At 39.4% G+C, this 22,166-nt stretch overlaps 2 protein-coding genes across 6 annotated transcripts in view; one reads left to right on the top strand and one right to left on the bottom strand.

Annotated features, from left to right (window-relative positions):
- The window catches only part of LOC149787570 (uncharacterized), a 63,252-nt gene extending 60,929 nt beyond the window's left edge, over positions 1-2,323 (top strand). For all 5 annotated transcript variants that reach the window (XM_089973723.1, XM_089973722.1, XM_089973720.1 and 2 more), the window contains one exon: positions 490-2,323. In XM_089973723.1, coding sequence (XP_089829849.1) covers positions 490-554 — 65 coding nt within the window. In that variant the 3' untranslated portion in view covers positions 555-2,323. The remainder of the gene's footprint in view (positions 1-489) is intronic.
- Positions 2,324-2,795: 472 nt separating this feature from the next.
- Positions 2,796-22,166, bottom strand: part of LOC149787569 (uncharacterized) — an 84,147-nt gene continuing 64,776 nt past the window's right edge. The window contains exons 5-6 of the mRNA XM_089973719.1: positions 8,362-8,464; positions 2,796-7,622 (exon numbers count right to left, since the gene is read on the bottom strand). Of these exons, the coding sequence (XP_089829845.1) occupies positions 6,947-7,622; positions 8,362-8,464 (779 nt within the window). The 3' untranslated portion in view covers positions 2,796-6,946. The remainder of the gene's footprint in view (positions 7,623-8,361; positions 8,465-22,166) is intronic.

Below are 22,166 nucleotides of genomic sequence, written 5' to 3'. Positions count from 1 at the left end.
GTTTGGGCTGAATTTTATTTTCTTAAAATTATTGAATTCAAGTACTTTAATAAAATTATTGGATAAAGACATTCACTGGAATGTATAGTATATGCAAACTTGGAATTATATTACTGTGATTCAACAAAAGATTATTGACACATCAGCACTCCATAAGCTATAACAGACACGTCATCACCTTCAGTTTTGGATCTCTTTGGGACTTGTACTGAGTTTTATTCAGGACTTTAAATTATTACGACTTGTGCCTGTACTGTAATTCTTGGATTATTCTGGGATTTAATTCGCAATACCGTAAGTTCTTTTTTCTCATTTTCACTTTGTATTCTAAGGAAATAAATTATTTGTTAAATTGTACAAAGCTTGTTGTCTTTCACTCTTTTCTGTTACTTTTTTTAGGAGCATAGATTCCTAACAATACTGTTACTAACTTTATAAGCGTCTCTATTACAGCATGCCGTTAATTATGAACATTACTTGTATTTTCAGTCGGTAGGTATGGCATAGGATCCTTCAAGACTGTTCTAGGGATAGGGAATGCTCCGAGAACTTAGGAGTTCGAACTAAAGCGAGAGACAGATGAACCTGAAAAGTATATTCGATTCGAAAAAAATGTTTCAACCCAGAAATGACTGAAAGCATGATTTCTTTAATATCAGATTAGACAATTTTAGGATCTCGACAAGAACAGCAACACACGTCCGTCAGAGTTGTTCATTTAGGCTTTATGAACGGTAAATTATAGAAAACTTAAGCTTCTTATTCGTCATTGCCGTGAAAGTTGCCTTGTAAGTAGTTTGTTTCGTAACGTTCTTTAATGATTTTTATCCTCGTACTACATGTAGTAATTGTAATATTGATAGAGGGAGCTACTTACTGCACTGTGTATTTTGTTATATATTGAAACGTTTTAAAAGGATCTTTTGCCAATGGACTGCATTATCTAAATAAAATTATAACGATTTGTAACATAACACTATCCAGTAGAAAAGAACAAAAAGTAATAGTAGATCTAATTTTGTGTTTCTTTTCTCGACATGTCAATGCTTTACTAAGTGCAAATTGTAGTCAAAATCATTTTGATGCATTCAGTCTAAAGTTACATGCATTATTTTAATAAAAATACTTCAAAGTACGTGTATTCTTTTAGATGTATGCATGAAATGTCCATTGAAAGTTTTCATCAAATAGTTGGATCGTATATTGTACGATAGAATGTATAACTCAGTTTATAAACTTTACATGTACAATGTTGTGTAATACAATACAAAGGTCTACAACCCTCAAAACTTAATTTTTAAAAGTATGTTGATTTCTTACTAATCCTTTTTCTTATTTATGCACGAGTACATGTATTTTGAAAAGGCAAGGAAAAAACTTAAATTAATTTTATTGATTAAAAATGTATTCGTTTTTTCTCTGAAGCACGTAATGACTGGCACCAAACTAATCAAAAGTCAATTTTGACTTAAAGACCCACTCTCTCAGAGTATCGTTAAGGGTCGTACGTTATTCCTGATTGTATGCGGCGTTTTGATAACTTAAAGAGACAAAAATGACTATTGAATTATATGTAAACTTTATCTTCTGATAGTTCACAAAATCTGTACGAGGTCAAGAACAAGTAATTGGATCCTACTGGTGCAGACCCTAAAAGACACATTTTATACTTGTTACATGTATTAAAAACTTTTAAAAAGTTTGTTCCATGGACTTGTGTAACATTTAGTATGCTTTGCTTGTTTTATTCTGATGGGATGCATGTGAGAAGAAAACAAATGTAAGACAGAACATGTGTTTGTTTTGTAATAACAACATATTGTATACTGTATGATTTTCTTGTTTTGAGTTGCAGTTTATGTGCCTTTTAACAATATTACACAGTTTATGTTACTAGGGTGAATTGTGTAATTTCTTCCTTCCTGGTCAAGGAAACTATTTATACCACATCAGTATTATTAATTGTACATATATCAGTTTAACAGTACAGAAATGGTTTACAACAAGCGATTTTGATTTCAGTTCGATGTATTAGGTAGGGGTAATGACGTTGGATATATCAAGATAAAGTCAGCCACATACAAAGTTTCTTCTGTTCAAATAATAGACCTGTCCATGACAATATTTTATCTACTGGATGTAGTGTTTGTTTTGTTTTCTTTCTAAAATTATGTTAGAGTTACTTTATAGTATTTCTGAAACCATGATTATGCGTCAACGAGAAACAAACATCACAATTTATGCGCTTTAACAATTTATGAAAAAAGATATATTGGCTCTCCAAATGCAATTTATATATATATTAAAAAAACTGTACAAGTTTTATGGTCTGTTTGTTTTTCCATTGTCCCTCATTCCTGTTTAGCGCTGTATTAGTTGTTGATATTAGACTTTTCATTCTTAATAGATACCATTATTATTTGTTACAGATACGTCAGGGAAAAAACGCACGTTTTTAACATTTGTTAAAGACTTGTATATAAATAATAAACATATGTGTCTTATGAAAAAACAGCGAGTGCAAACTGGTCTCAAAAGTCATGTAAACCGTGACTGACGAGGCATGTTCGATGCATGGAATGAAGAAGGATAAAAACAATGAAGACAAATACAACAATACTACAAAATATGGACAAAAGAATATAACAGGATGAGCTTTTCATATTATCCATAACTTTTATTATTACGTCATAACTGACATTCTTAAAGTCAGAAACCGATATTTGGCTCATTCAAAGAAGCAAATGACCCAGTTTTTGTTTTGTCCCTTAAGGTCTTTGACTTTGATTGGTTAGTTAAGTTTTAACATATTTTATTGCCATCAGATATACTTGCAAATGGATGGAAACAATAATACAGCTGTATGGCGAGTATAATATAAATGACAAACTATGCTGGAAATACAAAAGATGGTTCAGTTAACATAGACTGGGGTAAAAAGAAATTAAAAAGTGAGATTTGTGGTCATGGAAGTAGAGGATGATACCTTTTTTATTTGTGTATTTATATTCTTCCGTACATGCTATATTTAGATACAGTTCTTCACGTCAATACGTACCCTATATTCTTTGGTAAATATCGACAGACTTAGACCAGTACTATTTTTAGCATTGAATCAAGTACTTGTACGGCTAATATTAATATGTTACTCTAAGATCATCATCATCTTCGTTGCCGTCATCATCATCGTCTTCGTGTCAGGACCATATGGGGGGGGGGGGGGAGATGACGTTGTATGATGAATAAACAAAACTAGATGTGATTGGTGCATTGCAGTGGGGTCACTAGGGTTGGTGTCACCCAGTGCTGTAACTCATGGTGTCACCCCCATGGACCTCCTTCCTGCACAAAAATTCAAGCATTTTATAGACAGCCATTTTGGTGTCACGCCCTCTGATGGTGTCACCCGGTGCGGTCCGCACCCCCCTAGTGACGCCACTGGCGCATTGTATCAGAGTTGTGGTTTCTGTCAGGCTTACAACAAAGTTGAGTTTCTCTGCTACATGTGCGATAATATTAATTTATACTTATGCAATGTTTTGTATGCTTGTTTTTCTAGTTGTTAAAAATGTGATACACGTTCTTGAAAATATAACCCTCTATGACAGGATAACGTTTACCCTTTTCTAGTTCCAGCAGAGTTATCTCTCTGAAATGCTGTTGTGTACAAGGTTCTCTAGTCACACTGTCAAACATTGCTCTCGATGACGATGTGTGACATGATCGGTGAAATAAGACAGAATGTATTTTTATTTCGCTAAACGTTAGCATGGAGGTCTCCAGAGTCACCATAATGTGAACTTTCTAAAATGAGTACACTCCGGGGAGTGTGTGTATCTGTACCAATGAGTATACTCCGGGGAGTGTGTGTATCTGTACCAGTATCCTTATAGAGATTTAAGGAACGAAAAGGAGAGCATGTCCTGGAAAAAAGATATGGCATGGCAACCTTAATGGAAACACAAGTGGTATTGTGATACCCACATGACAAACTTCATGATTTCCTGTGTTTTTCGAAACCAATTACTTTTACTTTGGCATTATGCTATGCGGACTGTATGCAAGATTTACGAAAGAACGACAGCATTCGTAGTAAACTACGCATCTCCGAAATTGTAGCCTGGTACCCATGCCTCCCATGATGCTCTGCACACGATATATACCGTTAAATGTCCGGTAACAGTGGAAAAATGCAATTTGGTGGACGTAATACAAAAATGTGCTTTGACAATGAAGAAATAAGATTAGATCGGTTATTCCCATACTACCGAGTATTCTGTGATTATTTATTATTTAAAGTGTTGCTATGCAGTACTTTCAATTTCACCTATTATATGTGAGTTGTGGGTCTGAAAAAAGACTGCATGATGCACAGTAACACTTAATCGAACACTGAGTATTACTTTAATTGACAGGCGTGGCTACACCGTAGGGAATAGTTTATTTAATGCTATTTCTTCATTGCCAGCGCATTTTCATGTTACTTTTGTCTTCTTGAATTTCTCCACCGGTATAGGAATTTCAACGCTGCGGTAGATTATGAGGCGCCGTAGCGGACAAAAGCGTTTCGAATCAGAACGTTACCATTGAAATTTTAATGTCATGTGTCCAGAATTCCAATTTCACGTGTTGTATCAAAAAAGCTTGTCCTTAAAGTTACATTTTCTAGGTCGAGATTTTAGATTGTATCTGTTGAATTAAACAATAGTGGTTGAAAGTTATATTTTCTATGTCGAGGTTTTAGATTGTGTCGTTTGAATTACACGGCGGGGGTTAAAATTTCAATGTCATACGTCGAGAATTCCTAATTTACAAATTGGTTCAATTTGGTTACACAGCGTTGGTTGAAAATTCGATGTCCAATGTCGAGTATTTAGATTGTATCTTCTGAATTACACGGCGTTTGTTGAAATTTTAATGTCATATGTCGAGACAATTCAAATTAATATCGAGTATTAAAATACATCATTGGTGTATTAAATTATGAGGCGCCATTACATTTCATGCCTTTCCAGCTTGAAAGTTACCATTCAAAGGTCGAGAATTACTATGAATTTCTTCGCTATAGGTCGCTCTCGTGAACGGACCGCGTTATTTTTAAACAAGGAGGCTGCTTCTCGTTGCTGTGAAATTCAACAGATGAAATCTAAATACTCGCCATATGAAATGGAACTTTCATCACAAACAGTTACATTCAACATGTGAATTAGGGATTCTCGACATATGATTTTGACATTTCAACCACGGTTGTGTAATTCAAAATATACACTGTAAAACGTCGACATAGGAAATAGAACTTTAAACCACCACTATAAAAGCTAAAACCTCGATCTAGAAAATGGAACTTTAAGGACATGCAATTTGGTCCCACAATTGATATTGGATTTCTCGACATACGACATCGAAATTTCAACTGCAACTTTCTCATTGGACCAGCTTTTGCCCGCTACGGCGCCCCGCTCTTGAAACGTGCAAATGAATCAGCCAGCCAATACACAAAGTACATCATAAACAGCACGAACTGAAATACAATTTTGCTGGGGCGTGGATTCTACAAGTCTAAAAATAATATTGAGAAATTTCGTTTCTGTAAAATAAGAATATGCCATATTGAACGGACTTGAAATTACAGCTTGACTTTTGAAACGATTACAGTGATGTCTGACTTACGGTGGGTGCAAATCTATTTCAGTCATGTTTCTTTTCTATGGACACATTCTTCGTCTAATGTTTTCATGAAATTCGACTGCAGTATTAAAAAGTATCGACTTCATTTATATGATGTCGTCATCATTAAATCGCAGGTTGAGTATTTACTTATAAATTGGGTCCAACTGCCAGCAATATAGACCCATAATGTACTGCGAGATCTGAGTCTTTGTTGTTCGTTCTACTTATTAATCCTAAAAAACTATGTAGACCCAGATCTCCTCTGGCTGTTAGATTAAAAAAATTATTGCTCGGATTTATAGCCCCAAAACTCAGCCATTAAGTCATTATATTACTCAAGGAAAAAAGTTATCTTGAGGTAACAGAAATAAATACCCCGGCTGGAAAGAAATTCCAGCCGGGGTATTACCCCAACCGTTAAATGATCTGTCCCTATGGTCGCTTGTTTAGAATGGCTCCATATACTACGCAGATGAAACTTTGATTAATTACAGTACATGTATCCTTAATATAAGAAATTAATTTTATACTATTCAGATTTTCCTGAAGATGTGGCTAACACAGGAACCGCTATGTTTAATTTTCGACGTAGATAAAGTACAATGGACCATTTTCAAGTGATTGTTCCAGCGATCACTGCATGGTCCATTTCCTTTTATACTTCGTTCTCGTTGTCAAAAAGACACAGATGGGTTAAAAGAAAGCATTCAATGATGTTTAGCGTGGTTTAAAGTTTGTATTTTATGAATATATGTCATTGGAACAATCTTAGATAAGTTATTATTTTTATTGCAATAATCCAACTGGCCCGTGGATAAACATACTGTAATTATTCATACAATAATTATAATACAACACTGATGGCATGCATTCAAGATTTAAATAAAAAACCAGTATTAACCCCACAACGTTTGAAAACAACAACGACATAAAATTTACTTTCATTAAAAAAAAGAACACTAGTCATATAACAGTCAAAAACAAATGCGAGGACAAGTGCATTTTTGGGTGTAGCACATAGCGACCTCGTGAAGCAAGAACCATTTGGAGATCCTCTGATGCTTTCATATCATTCATACAATACTTCTTCAATATGACGATGCCGAAAACACTGTAGATACAACAGATATTCCAAAAGTATAAGCTAAAATATTTCCATCAGCACGCATTTCCTTCTCAGTTCATTTACATTTTTCATATTTATTTATTAAATAGCGAAAATCTGAAATGATTTTTCCCTCAATGTCCATAATGTATATGACAGATTAAACAATAATTATAATTCATCGTCATCTTTAACATCCTTATCTATAAATTCAATATTTGCCGCTTCCCTTTTTGAAGGCGATCTCGTGTAAACAACCCGAACATAGCCGTTATGTTTACAAGATTCGGAATTAGCGTCTTCTAAACCAGAGTCCGTGCCCCCGTTTTCCTTGTCACTGTCCGGAAATTCTTCCTCACAAGAAATGAATTCTATATCGTCACTAACGGCAACATATTTGTTTATTCTGTTAGGCGAATCGTCCGAGATATTGTTTAAATTGTTATGTTTTTTACTACATTGCAAGCTCGTGTCGGAAGAATTTCTACCACTACCTGGACGATTTCCCTCCTGGTCCATACATACCAATGCTGACGTTACACATACACATCCGTTCGTGAGTTTTGCTGTCTCTACCACGTTATCTTCAAAATCTTTAGTAATAGGACAATTTTCATTAGTGCTCGAGAATCTGGCCTCCATATCATCATCGAGGCTCATACTCGTAGTCTGTGTCAAATGTTGTGAAATAGTCTTATAATCAGGTGGAAGTTCATCTCCTCCCATACCTATGACAACCTCGTAGGCGGGCGGAGCACAGAGGCGGAGTGTTTCTTTGTCGTATCCTAATGAGACCTGGCGCCTGCTACGCGTAAAAATTACTAATGTCTTGTTGATATCTTCTTTACTGAAATAATATAATAAAGAAATTATAATTATAATGATATGTGTATTTAGTCCAAAATTGTCAATTCAAAGGAAAACAGGAGATAACCCTCGCCTACATGATGGCTTTACAATCTTGATTTGTCTTCCTTGCATAACAAGAGCTGTATGTTTAAAGTACTGTGGTATTATACGAAACAATTTGCGATACGAAGTGCGGGATTAGAGAAATTCTGAGAATTGCTGCACTTCCTCTAAAATATTAATATGATGGTGATGAAGTTTCCTTTTAAGTTGTTTTTTTTATCTTCAATCTACGTGAACTATATTTAACAATCTAAGCAAGAAATCTAGTCTCATTTAAATTTTCTATACACCACAATATCGCAAGTTTTGACGAACCGAATGAAATGTTGCATGATACGCAATACTGCGTGATTGCTGAAATTTTACCGGCAGGCAATGTCGTTTTCATGGTTAGACACCGGAAGGCAATGAGTGGAAGACAATTCTCAATGATTACTGCAAATACTCCAACCATACAACTGTTTGGACAGTATATTATACAGAGGAATATATCAGATCAAAACCTAATTTGGTATGTCTAAACAACGAGATCTCTACTTGGTCTAAATTTATAACTGTATAAATGATGGTAGAGAAGTATGACTGACTCGCACCTCTTCGTCAATCGTAGATTTCAAACGTTACTGTTCTATGATATATTCTTACGAGATAGTGAGAGAATTTTAGGTACTTACTCTTTTCTATTAAGCCGAAAAATGACACATCCAACCAATACTAAAACGAGTATGAATGTCAACGAGGACGCAACCGCCGCAACCACTGCTGTGATGGTGCCATCTGTTGACAAAAATAAACATTGAAATTGTTCACCTGGGTCTGTAATATTAAAGTACGATAAGTCTGTAAAGACTCTGTTAAAATATCTGGGGAAAAAGAAAGTACAATTTAATTTCAAGTGTCCTGGACACGAGACCACGAATTTAAGAATTAAGGAGGCAGGAACTGTTACTAATGACAGTTCTGAAATAATGGCAAGTTACATATACATCTAACGTCATGACATGCATCTTTTTTGTGATATTTTACAGGAGAAGGAAAGTTTAACAAAATTCTGTGTTGCCAGCTTTCCAAATGCAGCGGTCATACGTGATGACAATTCCTGAAAGTTTCGTTATCTGAAAATCTTCCTTCTTGTATGACCTTCACATACAGGCCTTCACACACAGACCTTCCTTCACATACAGACCTTCACATACAGACCTTCCTTCACATACAGACCTTCACATACAGACCTTCTTTCACATACAGACCTTCACATACAGACCTTCACACACAGACCTACAGACCTTCACATACAAGACCTTCACATACAGACCTTCACACACAGACCTTCACATACAGACCTACACATACAGACCTTCACATACCTATACAGCTGGATTTAAATTATTATTTAACCATTCTGCTTCCTTTCTTTAACGTGTAAATCATGTAAATATTTGTGTTTTTATGTTTGTCTCATGTATATTTTCTTTCTCACTTAAGGAATGGCCTATTTATCTCGAAAGATTTGGAAGAACCTGTTTTTATAGTGCCATAACACACACAGACAAAGAATATATATATTTCAATTTGATATACCATATACAAATACTACTGGTATAATATTGGCATATCAAATTGTGATCCGCCCATGGGGCAATAATTTGCATATATATATATATATATATATATATATATATATATATATATATATATATATAGTCTTGCAACTGTGTACTGTTGATTCTAGATCAGTGATGAATTTCCACTCATTTATAATTAGTGACGTATGAAAATAACGATAAAAACTATTACTAATCCCAGTGTTCTAAATGAATTTAATATGGTACACAATTTTATCGCAATTCTGTCTGCTTTCCGTTCCTCTACCCCTCTCATGCATAAGGGACAAAGCACGCACACATTTGGAGTGCGAGAAAAAAAGAACTTGGGCTGGATGAAAATCTTGAAATTGGACTTGCACTAAGTAACCTATAAGAATGTGGTTTCGTCGTAACGGTGTAAGTACATGTTCCCTGGGATTTATCTACAGTGTTTATATAATCAATGATATAAAGTTCCAATAGTCTGTCAACAATATACGGTAAGTTTCTAGGTTACAAGACACAAATACTGTAACGCATTTTTAATATTTTATTGTTGTTGTTTCGTAAACCTTTTATAATGTTGTAAAAATCGATTATTGTTATATAAATACGAAAAGTCCAAAGGCCCTCTCTCTCTCTCTCTCTCTCTCTCTCTCTGGACCATCGTAGCAAGATACGGGCAAAAATCTATGAAAAGACGTGAGGATTTTCGTTTGTGTCATACAACGTTGTCTCTGGACCTATGAATGATGGTAAAAATTAAGTCAAACCGGCCAGAGAGAGAAAGAGAGAGAGAGAGATGGGGGGGGGGGCAGGGAGGAGAATTTTATGCAATGTTAATTAAAGCAGGATAATCACTTAGACCAACTCTAAAATATCAAATATTTTAATTACCTCTCGTTGGTTCGTCATTTTGCAAATGTTTTCTGTTAAAAGGTACAAACCATTAGAGATAAGCTTGACACCACAATTTCAGTTGACTCGTCGTCACCATACAGTTGGGATACAGAATTTGAGCGGCAACCATTAGCAGCATTTGAACCGGTCTCTATGGATTTCGTACGTACAATCATGATGAAGAGTGCACCAAAGTCATGTGAACTTGATCCAATTCCAACATCACTGCTGCTTGAGTGCTTAGATCCAGTATTGCCTTCACTAACTGGTGTTATTACTACCTCTCTCTCATCCGGGGAATTCCCATCATTCTTCAAAACGGCCATTGTAAAGCCTCTGCTGAAGAAACCAACACTAGACCATAACGATTTAAAGAGCTACCGCCCAGTTTCTAATCTCCCATTCATTTCAAAAATCTTAGAAAAGGTTGTTCTATCTCAGCTTGTATCTCATCTAAATTCAAACAGTCTTTTAGCAATGTACAATCTGCATATCGCCCTTGCCACAGTACTGAAACTACTCTTCTAAAAGTAGCTAATGACATTCTCTCTGCATTGGATAGCGGAAAGATTACAGTCCTCACCCTCTTTGATTTGTCTGCAGCATTTGACACAATAGACCATGATATATTACTTCACCGTCTCCAGCATGTATTTGGCATTCATGATACAGCCTTACTGTGGTTCAAGTCTTACTTGGTCAACAGGACACAAATTGTATCTGCAAATGGAATACACTCCAATCCAGTTGATCTATGTTGTGGTGTTCCACAGGGGTCTGTTCTTAGACCTGTTGTCTTCATTCTGTACACTCAGTCGCTCTCAAGTGTCATATATCATCATCCAGTGTCTCATCAATTGTACGCTGATGACACCCAACTATACAAATCTAGCCACCCAACTGAAGTTGATGGTACCATCCAAGGTGTAGAGAGGTGCATTTCTGACGTGAAATCATGGATGACTTGTAACAAGCTGCAGATGAATGATGATAAAACTGATGCCATTCTGATCACAACAAAAAGACTTTCTCATTCACATCCTTTACCTAAAACAATAAATATCAGCAACGCCAACATTAAATTCACAGAATCAGTACGAAACCTAGGTGTTACTCTGGACAGTACTCTCACATTGCACCAACATGTCATGAACATATGCAAGGCTGCATATCTTGAGCTGAGACGCATCAGCTCAATTCGCAAATATCTTTCAGTTGATGCCACTAAAACACTTGTGTGTTCATTAGTACTTTCAAGACTGGACTATTGTAACTCAGTTCTGTCTGGTTCATCTCAATATCTACTCCAGAAACCTCAAAAAGTTCAAAACACAGCTGCTCGGATCATACTTAGAGTACCACGATCAGAGCACACCAGTAGTTAAGTGGGGCACCCTAGGGACAATGGGACTTAGCATTAAAAAGACCCCTGGGCAACTCTAGGGACAATGGAAATTTAACATGGAGAAAAATCGTGGGCAACTCTAGGGACAATGGGAATTTAACACAGAGTTTGGGTCTGTCTAGGGACAAGGGGAAATTAACATGGGAATAGAGTTTGGGCTTGTCTAGGGAAAAGGGGAATTGAATATGGGATTTTTTTTTAAAAAAAAAATTTTTACATTTAAATTTAAATTTAGGCAATGGAAAGGCTATCTCTTTTCGAGAAATATGGCTGGCCCTGAAAAGGGCCTTTGGGTTTTCTTCTGCTTCTAGTTTCTTCTTTTTCTCCACCAAGTTCTTATTTTATCTCCAACACTCTTTCTCTTCTTTTCTTTCTTTTTTTTCTCCTGCTCTTCTTTCTTCTTCTCTTCCTCCTCTTCTTTCTTCCTCTTCTCATTTTCTTCTTCTTTTTCAATCTTTTCGTTCCATTTGCTTATTCTTATTCTTTCCTCTTCATCCTCCTTCTCCTCCTTTATCTCTTTCATGACACCACTAATCTTGTCCTTTACCTTTTTTAAGTTATTAATTTCCATCTTTACACGATGGGGACTATAGGAATAATGGTCTTCAACCAGTCTTATCAACATCTGCTCCATCATTCCTAAGTTGTCTAAAACGTCTTGTAATGTTTGTATTTTGTCCATTTGGTTAGAAGCCATCTTCTTTTTTTATTCTTTGCAGAATGGTTTGAACGACGAATACTGTGGGTTCTTATACTTAAAGCGCGTACGTGAAGGAAAACATCCCCCTAAAACGTAAAATTGATTTTACCTAGATCATGACCAAACAACGCGCGGACGTGAAGGAAAACATCCCCTACTTTTTCATTTCATATAATAAAACCCAAACTATACTCTCCACATACGCTAAGAAACAATAAACAAATCCATAATCTACTATCCACACAATCGTACGTGAGCGGGTACAAACACAAACACACAAACACAAACACACAAACACATACGCTAAGAAACAATAAACAAAATCCATAATCTACTATCCACACAATCGTACGTGAGCGCTTACAAAACCCAAACTATACTCTTCACATACGCTAAGAACAATAAACAAATCCATAATCTACTATCCACACAATCGTACGTGAGCGGGTACAAACACAAACACACAAACACAAACACACAAACACATACGCTAAGAAACAATAAACAAAATCCATGATCTACTATCCACACAATCGTACGTGAGCGCTTACAAAACCCAAACTATACTCTTCACATACGCTAAGAACAATAAACAAATCCATAATCTACTATTCACACAATCGTACGTGAGCGGGTACAAACACAAACACACAAACACATACCCTCACACTATCTTAAAAAAGAGTTAGTGTTTATATTCACACTACTCTACCTACACATTGGCAAATTGATGGTTATTTCTTTTCTAGAGTATTGGGTAGCCCTGAAAAGGGCTGGGTTTTTTTTGTTTTTTTTTTTGTTTTTTTTTTGGAACTTCATGGACATCTGGTTAATGGTGGCACCTTCCAGGCCTGGCGCCACATACACATCTTATCCCCCAGTTACTTTTTACTTTTTTGGGGGAGAGAGCAGAGGCAGGATATGTCGCTTCAGAATCCCAATTTTCGCTCTCTGGGATTCTGAAATTTATTCTTCTTCTCTTCTTTTCCTTCTCCTCCTCCTCTTCTTTGTTTCTTCTCTCCTCCTTTTTGTATCTTCTTTCCTCTTCTTCTTGTTCTTTATATCTTCTCTCCTCCTCTTCTTTTTTTCTTCTTTCCTCCTCCTCTCTTATCCTTCCCTCCTCCACAATGGCTTCCGCGGCCAGTTCATTCAACAGGCGCCTGGCATATTCCAGATGCACATGAAGTTCCAACAGTTTAGACAGTCTCGTGTTCATTTTTGGTGTTGATCAATCAACAAGGGTAGCTAGACTGCCCAGCGAGTTTCAATTTATAGTGAAAGCGCGGACGTGAACGAAAACATCCCCCTAAAAAACATAAAATTGATGTTACCTACATCATGACCAAAAACAACAACGCGCGGACCTAAAAGAAACACTCACTCACTTTTTTATGCTACCCATCACTATTTTAAAATTTTTTATAAATCACTTCAATAGACTATCCACATACGCAAAGCAATCCAATCTAACCTCAAATCTACACCTCAAACACCAAATAAAGACATCATTTTAATCTACTATCCACACCAATGTACGTGAGCACTTACAAACACACAAATACATACACTCTCACTATCAATAAAGAGTTAGTGTTTACATTCACACTACTCTACCTACACACATTGGCAAATCGATCGTTATTTCTTTTCTAGAGTATTTGGGTAGCCCTGAAAAGAGCTGTTTTTTTGTTTGCTATGGCATTCTTTTTTAGTTTCTAAGAATGCGATGTCCTCTGAGGATAGACTTTCTGGCGATAGGTCTGCTTCTTCGGAAAGAGAAGAAGAACTCTTTGGTGTCGATGCGGCAATCGACAAAGCCTCTGTCAGCTTCAGGTTGCTGCTGTTGTTGCTGCTGTTGCTGCTGTCTCTAAAGTCTGTACTTCTCTGTCCATTCTTCTTTCTCCCTGTTCATTTCTTCTCTGAAGAGCTCTTCTATCAGGTCTTCAGTGACTTTTAACATTCTCACATTCTCTATTTCTTCTGGCTTCGGTATCAGACTGTGTCTGACCCTATGCAAATTCACGTAGGCTTCGTTGAGTTTAGCTAGTTTGGAGCACATCTTCTTAGGAGGATGAGTCGACAATGGATGGTTAGACTGGAAACAACCCGGTTCTTAAAGTCAAAGCGCAGACGTGAAGGAAAACATCCCCCACACGGTTTTTGAGTCGCAACGTTTAGTGAGTGTCATGAGAGGGATAGTAAGAAATGAAAGAGCATCAATCCAACATTCTTATAGCTAAACAAAAGACAAAGGCATTTTTTCAAAACACACCATTTTTTATTCAAAAATCACTTAACACTAAACAACAACTCTAACATTTTTAACAATAATCCAACATCATAACATCAAACAATTTTTTTCAAAATACAACATTTTTTCCACAGTCTCATCACATTCCATCTTTAAAGTTTCTCCACTAGGTAAAGAGGGATAACAGTCTTCCATGGTTTCTAGTAATCTAGGATGACTTCTCTCAAACTGTTGATTTCTATGGTATTATCGAATTCTGCATACAGGACGACGTTCACCGTTTCATCAGGGTCTCGGTCTTTAAACTGAATTTCCACACGAATCTGACCGGATTTTATAGGGTGGAAATGTCCCTCGTCGCTGCCTTGGTCTGGAGTGAAATCGAAAGCCCACAAAGCGTAGCCTCCTGCATAATCCTCGTACGTAATACCGTGACTGGTATTGGTTCCTAACTGTCCGGTGGCTTCGTACAAGGACAAGTACGATCTCAAGTAATTCTTCTTGGTAAAGTCAGGTTCGAAAGGTCGGGTACACAAGGTCTTGCCATCGCGACTGACTTCGATTTTTGACACGCCAAAGTGTTGAAAGTAGAAAGGATTTTTTCGGCAGCTCCGTTGAAGGCTGTATTCTCGACGATACCAACGATCAAACGTTTGGGTAACTGTCCTTGGAACAGATGATCTTCGATCATGGATCGCTGTCCCTTGGGAATGGTGAAGGTTTTCACTTCCACGCGTCGTACGGGATACTTGGCGGTCGTTCTGCTCAACGTCTGACTGATGTCGTTTCCCACTTTAGGTAACACTTCCACACGGCGTACGTAGAGTCTGGCTTCTAGGATTTTGGTTTTGTAACCGTCACTATCAGCCATCAAATGGAAAGCGGCACTGTTACGATTCAGTCTCAGGCGGACATCCACCCCGTTCAGCAAATACTTTTCTTGCAACCACATGTCCAAATGCAAACGATCCATCAGTTCTAAACTTGTGTCGGCTCCCGTGATTCTCTTTCTTCGTTCTACAAATCCATCATTGTTGTCTTTCTTTTCATCAGTTTCCAATATTTCAAACTTGGTAGGTTCGTCAGCTTCCCATACCACACAGGCATTGAGATGAGTGTTCTTGGCGTCTATTCCGTACGTCAAGAGATTTTCCAGGTAGGCACGATAAGGGTAAGTATCCATGCTGCTACTGACCAGTTTGTTATTCAAGTACAAGTCCACTCCACTGAACAAGGAATGCATGAAATTGTTGACTGGAGCTACTGCTTCATCGTCTATAGCACCTCCAGTCTTATCTAGAATTTTGACTTTCAGGTACAAGTAACTGCTATTCAGATCGATGTAATCTTCGGGCTGTCCTTTGATTTCAAACTCGATGGGAGCGGAATCGGTCAGTGAGGAGACGGGGTGAAATTCCACCCACTGGGATTCTTGCATGGTCATCATGGTGGGAGGCATGGCAAACAGATCCAGTTCCGTCTTGGAACAAGCACAAGATTCTCGGTGCATCGTTTTTTTGTCTCTTTTCTCAATAATCGAAAACGTCTAAGTCTCGAACGGTTCTTCTTTTCTTGGCCTTTCTCGCTTGAAGTCTGGTGAAAGGGTGTTTTCTTCGTCGTCTCTTTCTGCCTTGTCCTTGCTGAATGCCTGACTCGGTAGCGTGCAGGGCATTTATAGGTGTTTCTCGTTCGCTTAAAATGTCTTTGCCCGTTTGCAGCAAGACATTTTTGCCTGCCCTCATGAAGGCTTCTTTAGGGTTTTGTTTGTCGATGATGACATTTTGGAGAAATTCTTTGCCTTGCGTCAGTGCCGCATCTTTCAAGGCGTGCAATCCGCGTGTCACCATCGGTTTCAACACCGGGGCCACCGAACGAAAGGCCGATTTTAACATGTCTCCTAAGCCGTGTCCTCGCTGTCGAGCAACCCCTCGGTACACTGGATACATGACTTAAGAGTCGTGAGAGAACCGTTTTCGACAATGGAGTTTCACCGTGACTTTTCCTTTGGTGAATGGAATATTTTGTCCCAGATCTCCTTTTATAGCACTGTTGACCGTGTCCAAATACGACTTGCTGACCGGCAAATAGTGAGGATGGACAAATTCGCGGTGGACGTGGTAAGTGTTTCCACCTTCCTCGTCAGTGTTCGTGGCAGAATCCACTTTGAAAGGAATGACACGCAGTAACGGTACGGAGGTGTGTCCCACCACGTTGTACTCCACCACATCGGAATACACGAACATCAAATTCAGTCCTTGGTTCAGTTCTACCGGGGCACGAAATAACTTGCTAAAAGACTCGTTGTCGTAAACGATGGGTAATTCGTTTTTCTTGATCATGGTCTTTCTCATGTCCATGTCTCCGCCCAACATGTCATACAATTCAGGACAAAATAAAATGGACAGGATTTTACGCCGTTCAAATTTCATCAAGAAGCGACGAGCTGCTTTGTGGTACTCCATGGTGACATTTTTGTTGACATGCTCCAAAGCTTTCAGAAACACGACATTAAACCTGGAGGTTATGGTGCTGACCAAATGTTGACCACTAAAATAATAGCCTGGGGGAATGAACAAGTGATAGGTGGTGTACTTTTGTGTACGGGTTTTCTTGTCATATTTGACATTGCTATCCATCCACTGTTGCATTTGCTCGTCATGAACTTCCACATCAAAAGAATTTTGATTGGGAAGGACATTGAGGACTTGGGTCGGGTGAATCATTTCTACTAAAGCCACTTATCAATGGGCTTCGTGATCTAACTGGATGGCCTGAGGTAATTTGGCCGTGTAACAGCACAACGTGTTCTTGGGAAACACCTCCATGGAACTGTCACTGGGTAAAGTTAAGTAAAATTGGTTTTGGTGACTCATAATTCCAGAGTTCTGTGGCTGTCCGAGGGGTTACTGGACGTCAGAGGCGTGTCTCCGCCCAAAATGGGGTTCTGGTTGTGATTGAAGTGGTGACTGGCACTGGCACTGGACACAAGGTTCCCGGGGTTCCCGTTCGAGGTGAATTTCAGGGAGGGATTAGGAAGCAGGTAACCGATGCAACTGCTCAATAAAATGGTCCACAATTGTTTGTCTCCTTGTTGCAAACTCAAATTGGCGATGGCTGCCCCGATGACACAATACACCACGAAGATTTGGCAGAAAAAGACGATTTGCGTTTTAGGCACACGTTCTCCACACCACACCCACAAGGGTTGTTTTTGTAAATCTTGCACAGAAGAACTAGGTGAAGGAGGAGTGGTCGACGTAGCTGCGTCTGCTGTGTGAAAGGGCATGATGGTCACTTCTTTTTATAGTCGATGACTTGCGAAGCGTCGATCCAAGAATCGAAACTGGGTGGATATCCTTTCCAACGTACTTTGACTTCTTTGACACGTCGTTTGCCCACTTTACGGGTTCTGCGTTCGAGAATGCTTTCGATGTCGTACACGTCGTCTTCTTTTTTGGTCACACGTTGTAACTCGGGCAAATAAAACGTTCCTTTGAGCACTTCTCCGTTCATGTCTTCCAATTTATAGACGGCAGGATGACGGCCATGCACTCGTCCAGTGACGCGAAACAATTCGGTCGTCCAGTTAGGTAAGTAACCTTTGTCGAAAGTGCGTTTGGTTTTACCAATGCTTACCCAATCTCCTACGACCAACATTCCACTTTTCTCGGGGACAGCCCTCGTCGGGGACGTACCAAACAGACGCTCAAACACAAACACTTCGTTGTCGGGAGTCACGTCTTGCGGGGCACGTCCGATGCTTCGATGGTAAGATTGGTTGTACGCTTGCACCAGGTGCGGTAAGATGTCGATGTACTTCAGAGTGTGGTGATGCGTAAAATATTTCCACATGCGTTCTTTCAAAGTGCGTTGAAAACGTTCCACGATGCTGGCTTTGGTTTCGGGATTCTCGGTGGTAAAAAAATGAATGTCACGTTTCTTTAATTCTTTTTGGAAAGCTTGGTTCAGAAATTCGGTGCCTTTGTCCGTTTGCCATCGAAGAGGGTGACGACCGCTTTGTTTCAACACCCGTTGCAGGGCTCGCACTAACTCGCTGCTCGATTTGGAAGTCAAGGGCACGACCCAGGCAAATTTGGAAAAGACGTCGATGACACAAAACAAATATTTGTAGCCACGATTGTAGCTGGCCAAATGAGAGACATCGGCTAAATCGGCTTGCCATTGATGATCGATGCCTTCCACTCGGGTGCGACTTCTGGCAAACTTGCGTCGAATGGGTTTGTGTAAAGTGTAGGTAGCTTGTTCTTGTAACCATCGTTGCACTTGAGGTAAACGGAGACTTTTCAGTCGCGTTTTTGGCAGCACGATACAATTTTTGAACTCCTGCGTAACCTGCAGGATGGGAGGGATCGTAGTAAATGCTGGCTAAGACTTTTTCCATTTTTTGTGTTGGTTGGTGTGTTAATAAGACACCCACTCTTGGAGGATGCTACTCTTTTTCTCTTGGGGTATTTTCTTGGATTGCAATGCTTTGCGTGTGCGGCCAGCAATAGGTGTCGAAGAGGAGAAGGATGTCTGAGCGGGGGATATCGGTTCTTGTTTCACTTCTGTCTTCACTTCTGTCTTCACTTTCTTTTTCTCTTGTGATGAAGAAGGGGTGGCCATCATCTTTTTAATCCATCCAATTCTGGAGGTAGGTGGTGTTGTTAACTTGCGTACTTTTTCTGGTGGAGTTTGAAACCCTTCCTCTTCTTCTCCTTTTTCTGTCTTGGTCACGGGTACTGGTGGTACTGGTACTGGTACTGGTGATGGTGCTGGACTTTTCATCAAGGTCTTAAAATCTTTCAGAGTGGGTAGAGCTGTTTCGTCTAAAGCTTCTGGTGAAAGAGTTGCAGTCGTTGCAAGAGTTGACCGTACTTTTGCGATTTTTCTGTTTCGGACAAATCTTGGCGATCCATCAAGGACTGCAATTCGTGTTGTAACTGGGACATCTCGCTCAAATGGGGATTGGGAGGTAAATGCGGGGTGTGTTGTTCTTGCCACCGATGGTATTCCATCCATCGTTTGTAAGGTACTAAAGCTAGTTTTCGTCCTTCCATGGGGTTGTCAGGGGTCGATTCTGAGATCTTGGAACTTCCGATTTCGAAATACATAGACCATATTATAATCACCCTCGGGTATCGTTGTACAGAGAAAAAGAAACGAAACCCGAGTACATGTATTTAATTAACAACATTTACACCATTCCGTGACACCTTCCACAAACACGATGGAATCGCCTTGACTTTCTCGCAAGAGGCTGTACGCCGATTGCCACTCTTTGTAACACCACACGATTCGTTGAGGGGGTCGATCGATCAAATGATGTTTATGTTCGATCAAACGTTTGACGAATTCGGTTTTGCCTGAACCGCTAGGTCCAGCAATGAGCATGTTAAAGGGATGGCGAAGATACAAAGCCTCCCAACTGGCACGATCTAAGTGTTCGTCGATGACTTTGACAGTAGAGGAAGAGGGAGCAGAGACAGCAGAGGTAGCCATGGTGTGAGAAATGTCACTTGTGACACGAAAAACAAACAAGACAAGAGTTTATATACTTTTTCAGAACACGTTTATTGAATGTTTTTTTCAAACATGAATACGAAAGACAAAAAATACATAAAAGCCAAAGGCTTAAGTACAAGAATAAAAGGCACATGATAACCATGAACGTGGAATAAACACAAGTGTCTGTACAACATGTTTTGGGTAAAGTTCTAACCAGTTCTATAGTAGGGGTAAGGTCACACAAGTGTCCTCCCGAAAGGGTCTTTCAGGCCTGTCCACGACAGTCCTGTCCTGGGTGACGGGTTCTTCTGGCACCGTCACTAACACAGGTTGAAAAGTAACTTTTTTCCTTGAATAACTCTCGTGCATACTAGGCCACCTCTTGTGTCCAAGCCTCAAAACCCTGGTCTCGGTGATGTCCAACATTTCACTCCTAACCAATCTGGTTTCTTCTTCGTCAACGACATGGTAAGTTACTTCAATGAACAATGAACTATCGATCTTGCCTAAGGTTCCTTTTCATATACAGACCAATACTGACGTGACCGTACGGTAAGGTGAAGTGATTGAGAAGTCGCACTCGCTTCTCGTATACAATTTGATAGACTTTTTCCAAGGGTCGACTGACGATGTGGTGAGTGGGTAAACGTACAATCTTGTTCGGTTGATAGGTGGTCACTTTAAAGTTTCCATCCTCTCCCGATTGCAAGGCTTCTTTCAATACTCCAAAGTTGACCACTCGACTGGTACGATGATTCAGAGTCAGTCCTTTCACTTTGCACGTCGTGTGCACTTCTCCTTGTTTGTCCCGGTATTCGTAGCCGTAATTTTTGGGACCACCACTGACGAAACTTAGAATCTTGTCGTCGGGATGCTCGTCTGTCCAGGCTCCTAAACGGTTTCCTTCGATGTCAGGGTGCTGTTGAATCGGGTGATGGATGTAAATGCAACTGTCCGTGTCAAAGTACAGGACGCGTTCTTCTAACAGTTCTAAAGCTTCGTACAATTTTAAGCGAGCATGAGCTGTCACGTAAGCCGCAATGATGACATTTCCAAAAGGGTCGTCTTGTACAAAGTCCAGATCTTCTTCGTAATTGACCAAGATCAAATCCTCTCGAACGACGTCCACGTGTTTCATGTATTTGGTTTTGTCGTGAATCATCTGGAAGTAGCGGGAAGGTTCTGTCAAATATTCCGTCTTGGGTAAACACGGTCGTTGTGCCATTTTACCCCACCAGCAATTTAACATCACTTTGGCAAACGATCGCCTGCCTTCGTTTTTTTCGATGTGGTCTAAAGAGATGCCTTCTTGTTCGTAGTATTTCTCTTTGAATTGTATTTGGTCTTCGGGAGTGTGACACCAGGAAGGATAGCCGCTGGCTTCTTGTTTCAGTTTCAAAAAGGCATCCAGGTAGTCGACGAAAATGCCTTTCTGAGTAGGGTCACCCTTGTGGTACTGTTGTGTCTTGGGAAAGTGGCAAATTTCGTACACTTCTAACAGTTGGTATCCCATGTCCAGAGCTTTGAACAATTCCACGCTGACCCAGGTTCCCGTCAAGGCCCGTTTTCCTGGCTGTGATGCCAAGGTTGGTCCTGGTTGCACGTTTCGGCACAAGTACGGCACAAGGGAAACATCAGTTTGCCTTGACAATGGTGAGGTAAGACGGGATGGTATAGGTTCGTGGGAGGCAAAACTTTACACTTGATCAAGCCTTCGTATTGTCGAATGTTTTTCAGGTCGATGTGTTCCGTGAACAATTGCGGGTGCCCTACAGGAAAGCGACAATATTTGCACACGTAGGGATACAGCGAACACACGTCCAAGTATTTGATTTCTTCTCCTTTCTCTTCGTCGGCTTGGTACAGCAAACAGGTGGCATTGGTCCTTCCTCCGTACAAACTATCCCTCGGGTTCAGCGGGTCCATGAACTGGTAACTTTCGACGAGGCGTTTAAACTCGGGATCGGTTTTCATACGGTGATCGTATTCGTGTTCCCACATTTCCACCACTTGGTATCCTTGCTGTTCTAGCTTTAGGCGTCGCTGACAAGTGTCCTGGTACAGGTCCTCCATGGTCCGTTGTAAAAACTGATTTTTAGTGTCACGGTCAGGGTAGCAGACGGGACATC

Source organism: Sinohyriopsis cumingii, chromosome 11 (genome assembly GCF_028554795.1).
Source record: "Sinohyriopsis cumingii isolate HCF-2022 chromosome 11, ASM2855479v2, whole genome shotgun sequence".
NCBI classification, from domain to species: domain Eukaryota; kingdom Metazoa; phylum Mollusca; class Bivalvia; order Unionida; family Unionidae; genus Sinohyriopsis; species Sinohyriopsis cumingii.
Note: the sequence above shows the minus strand (reverse complement) of the source record. Positions and strands in the feature narration are given on the sequence as shown.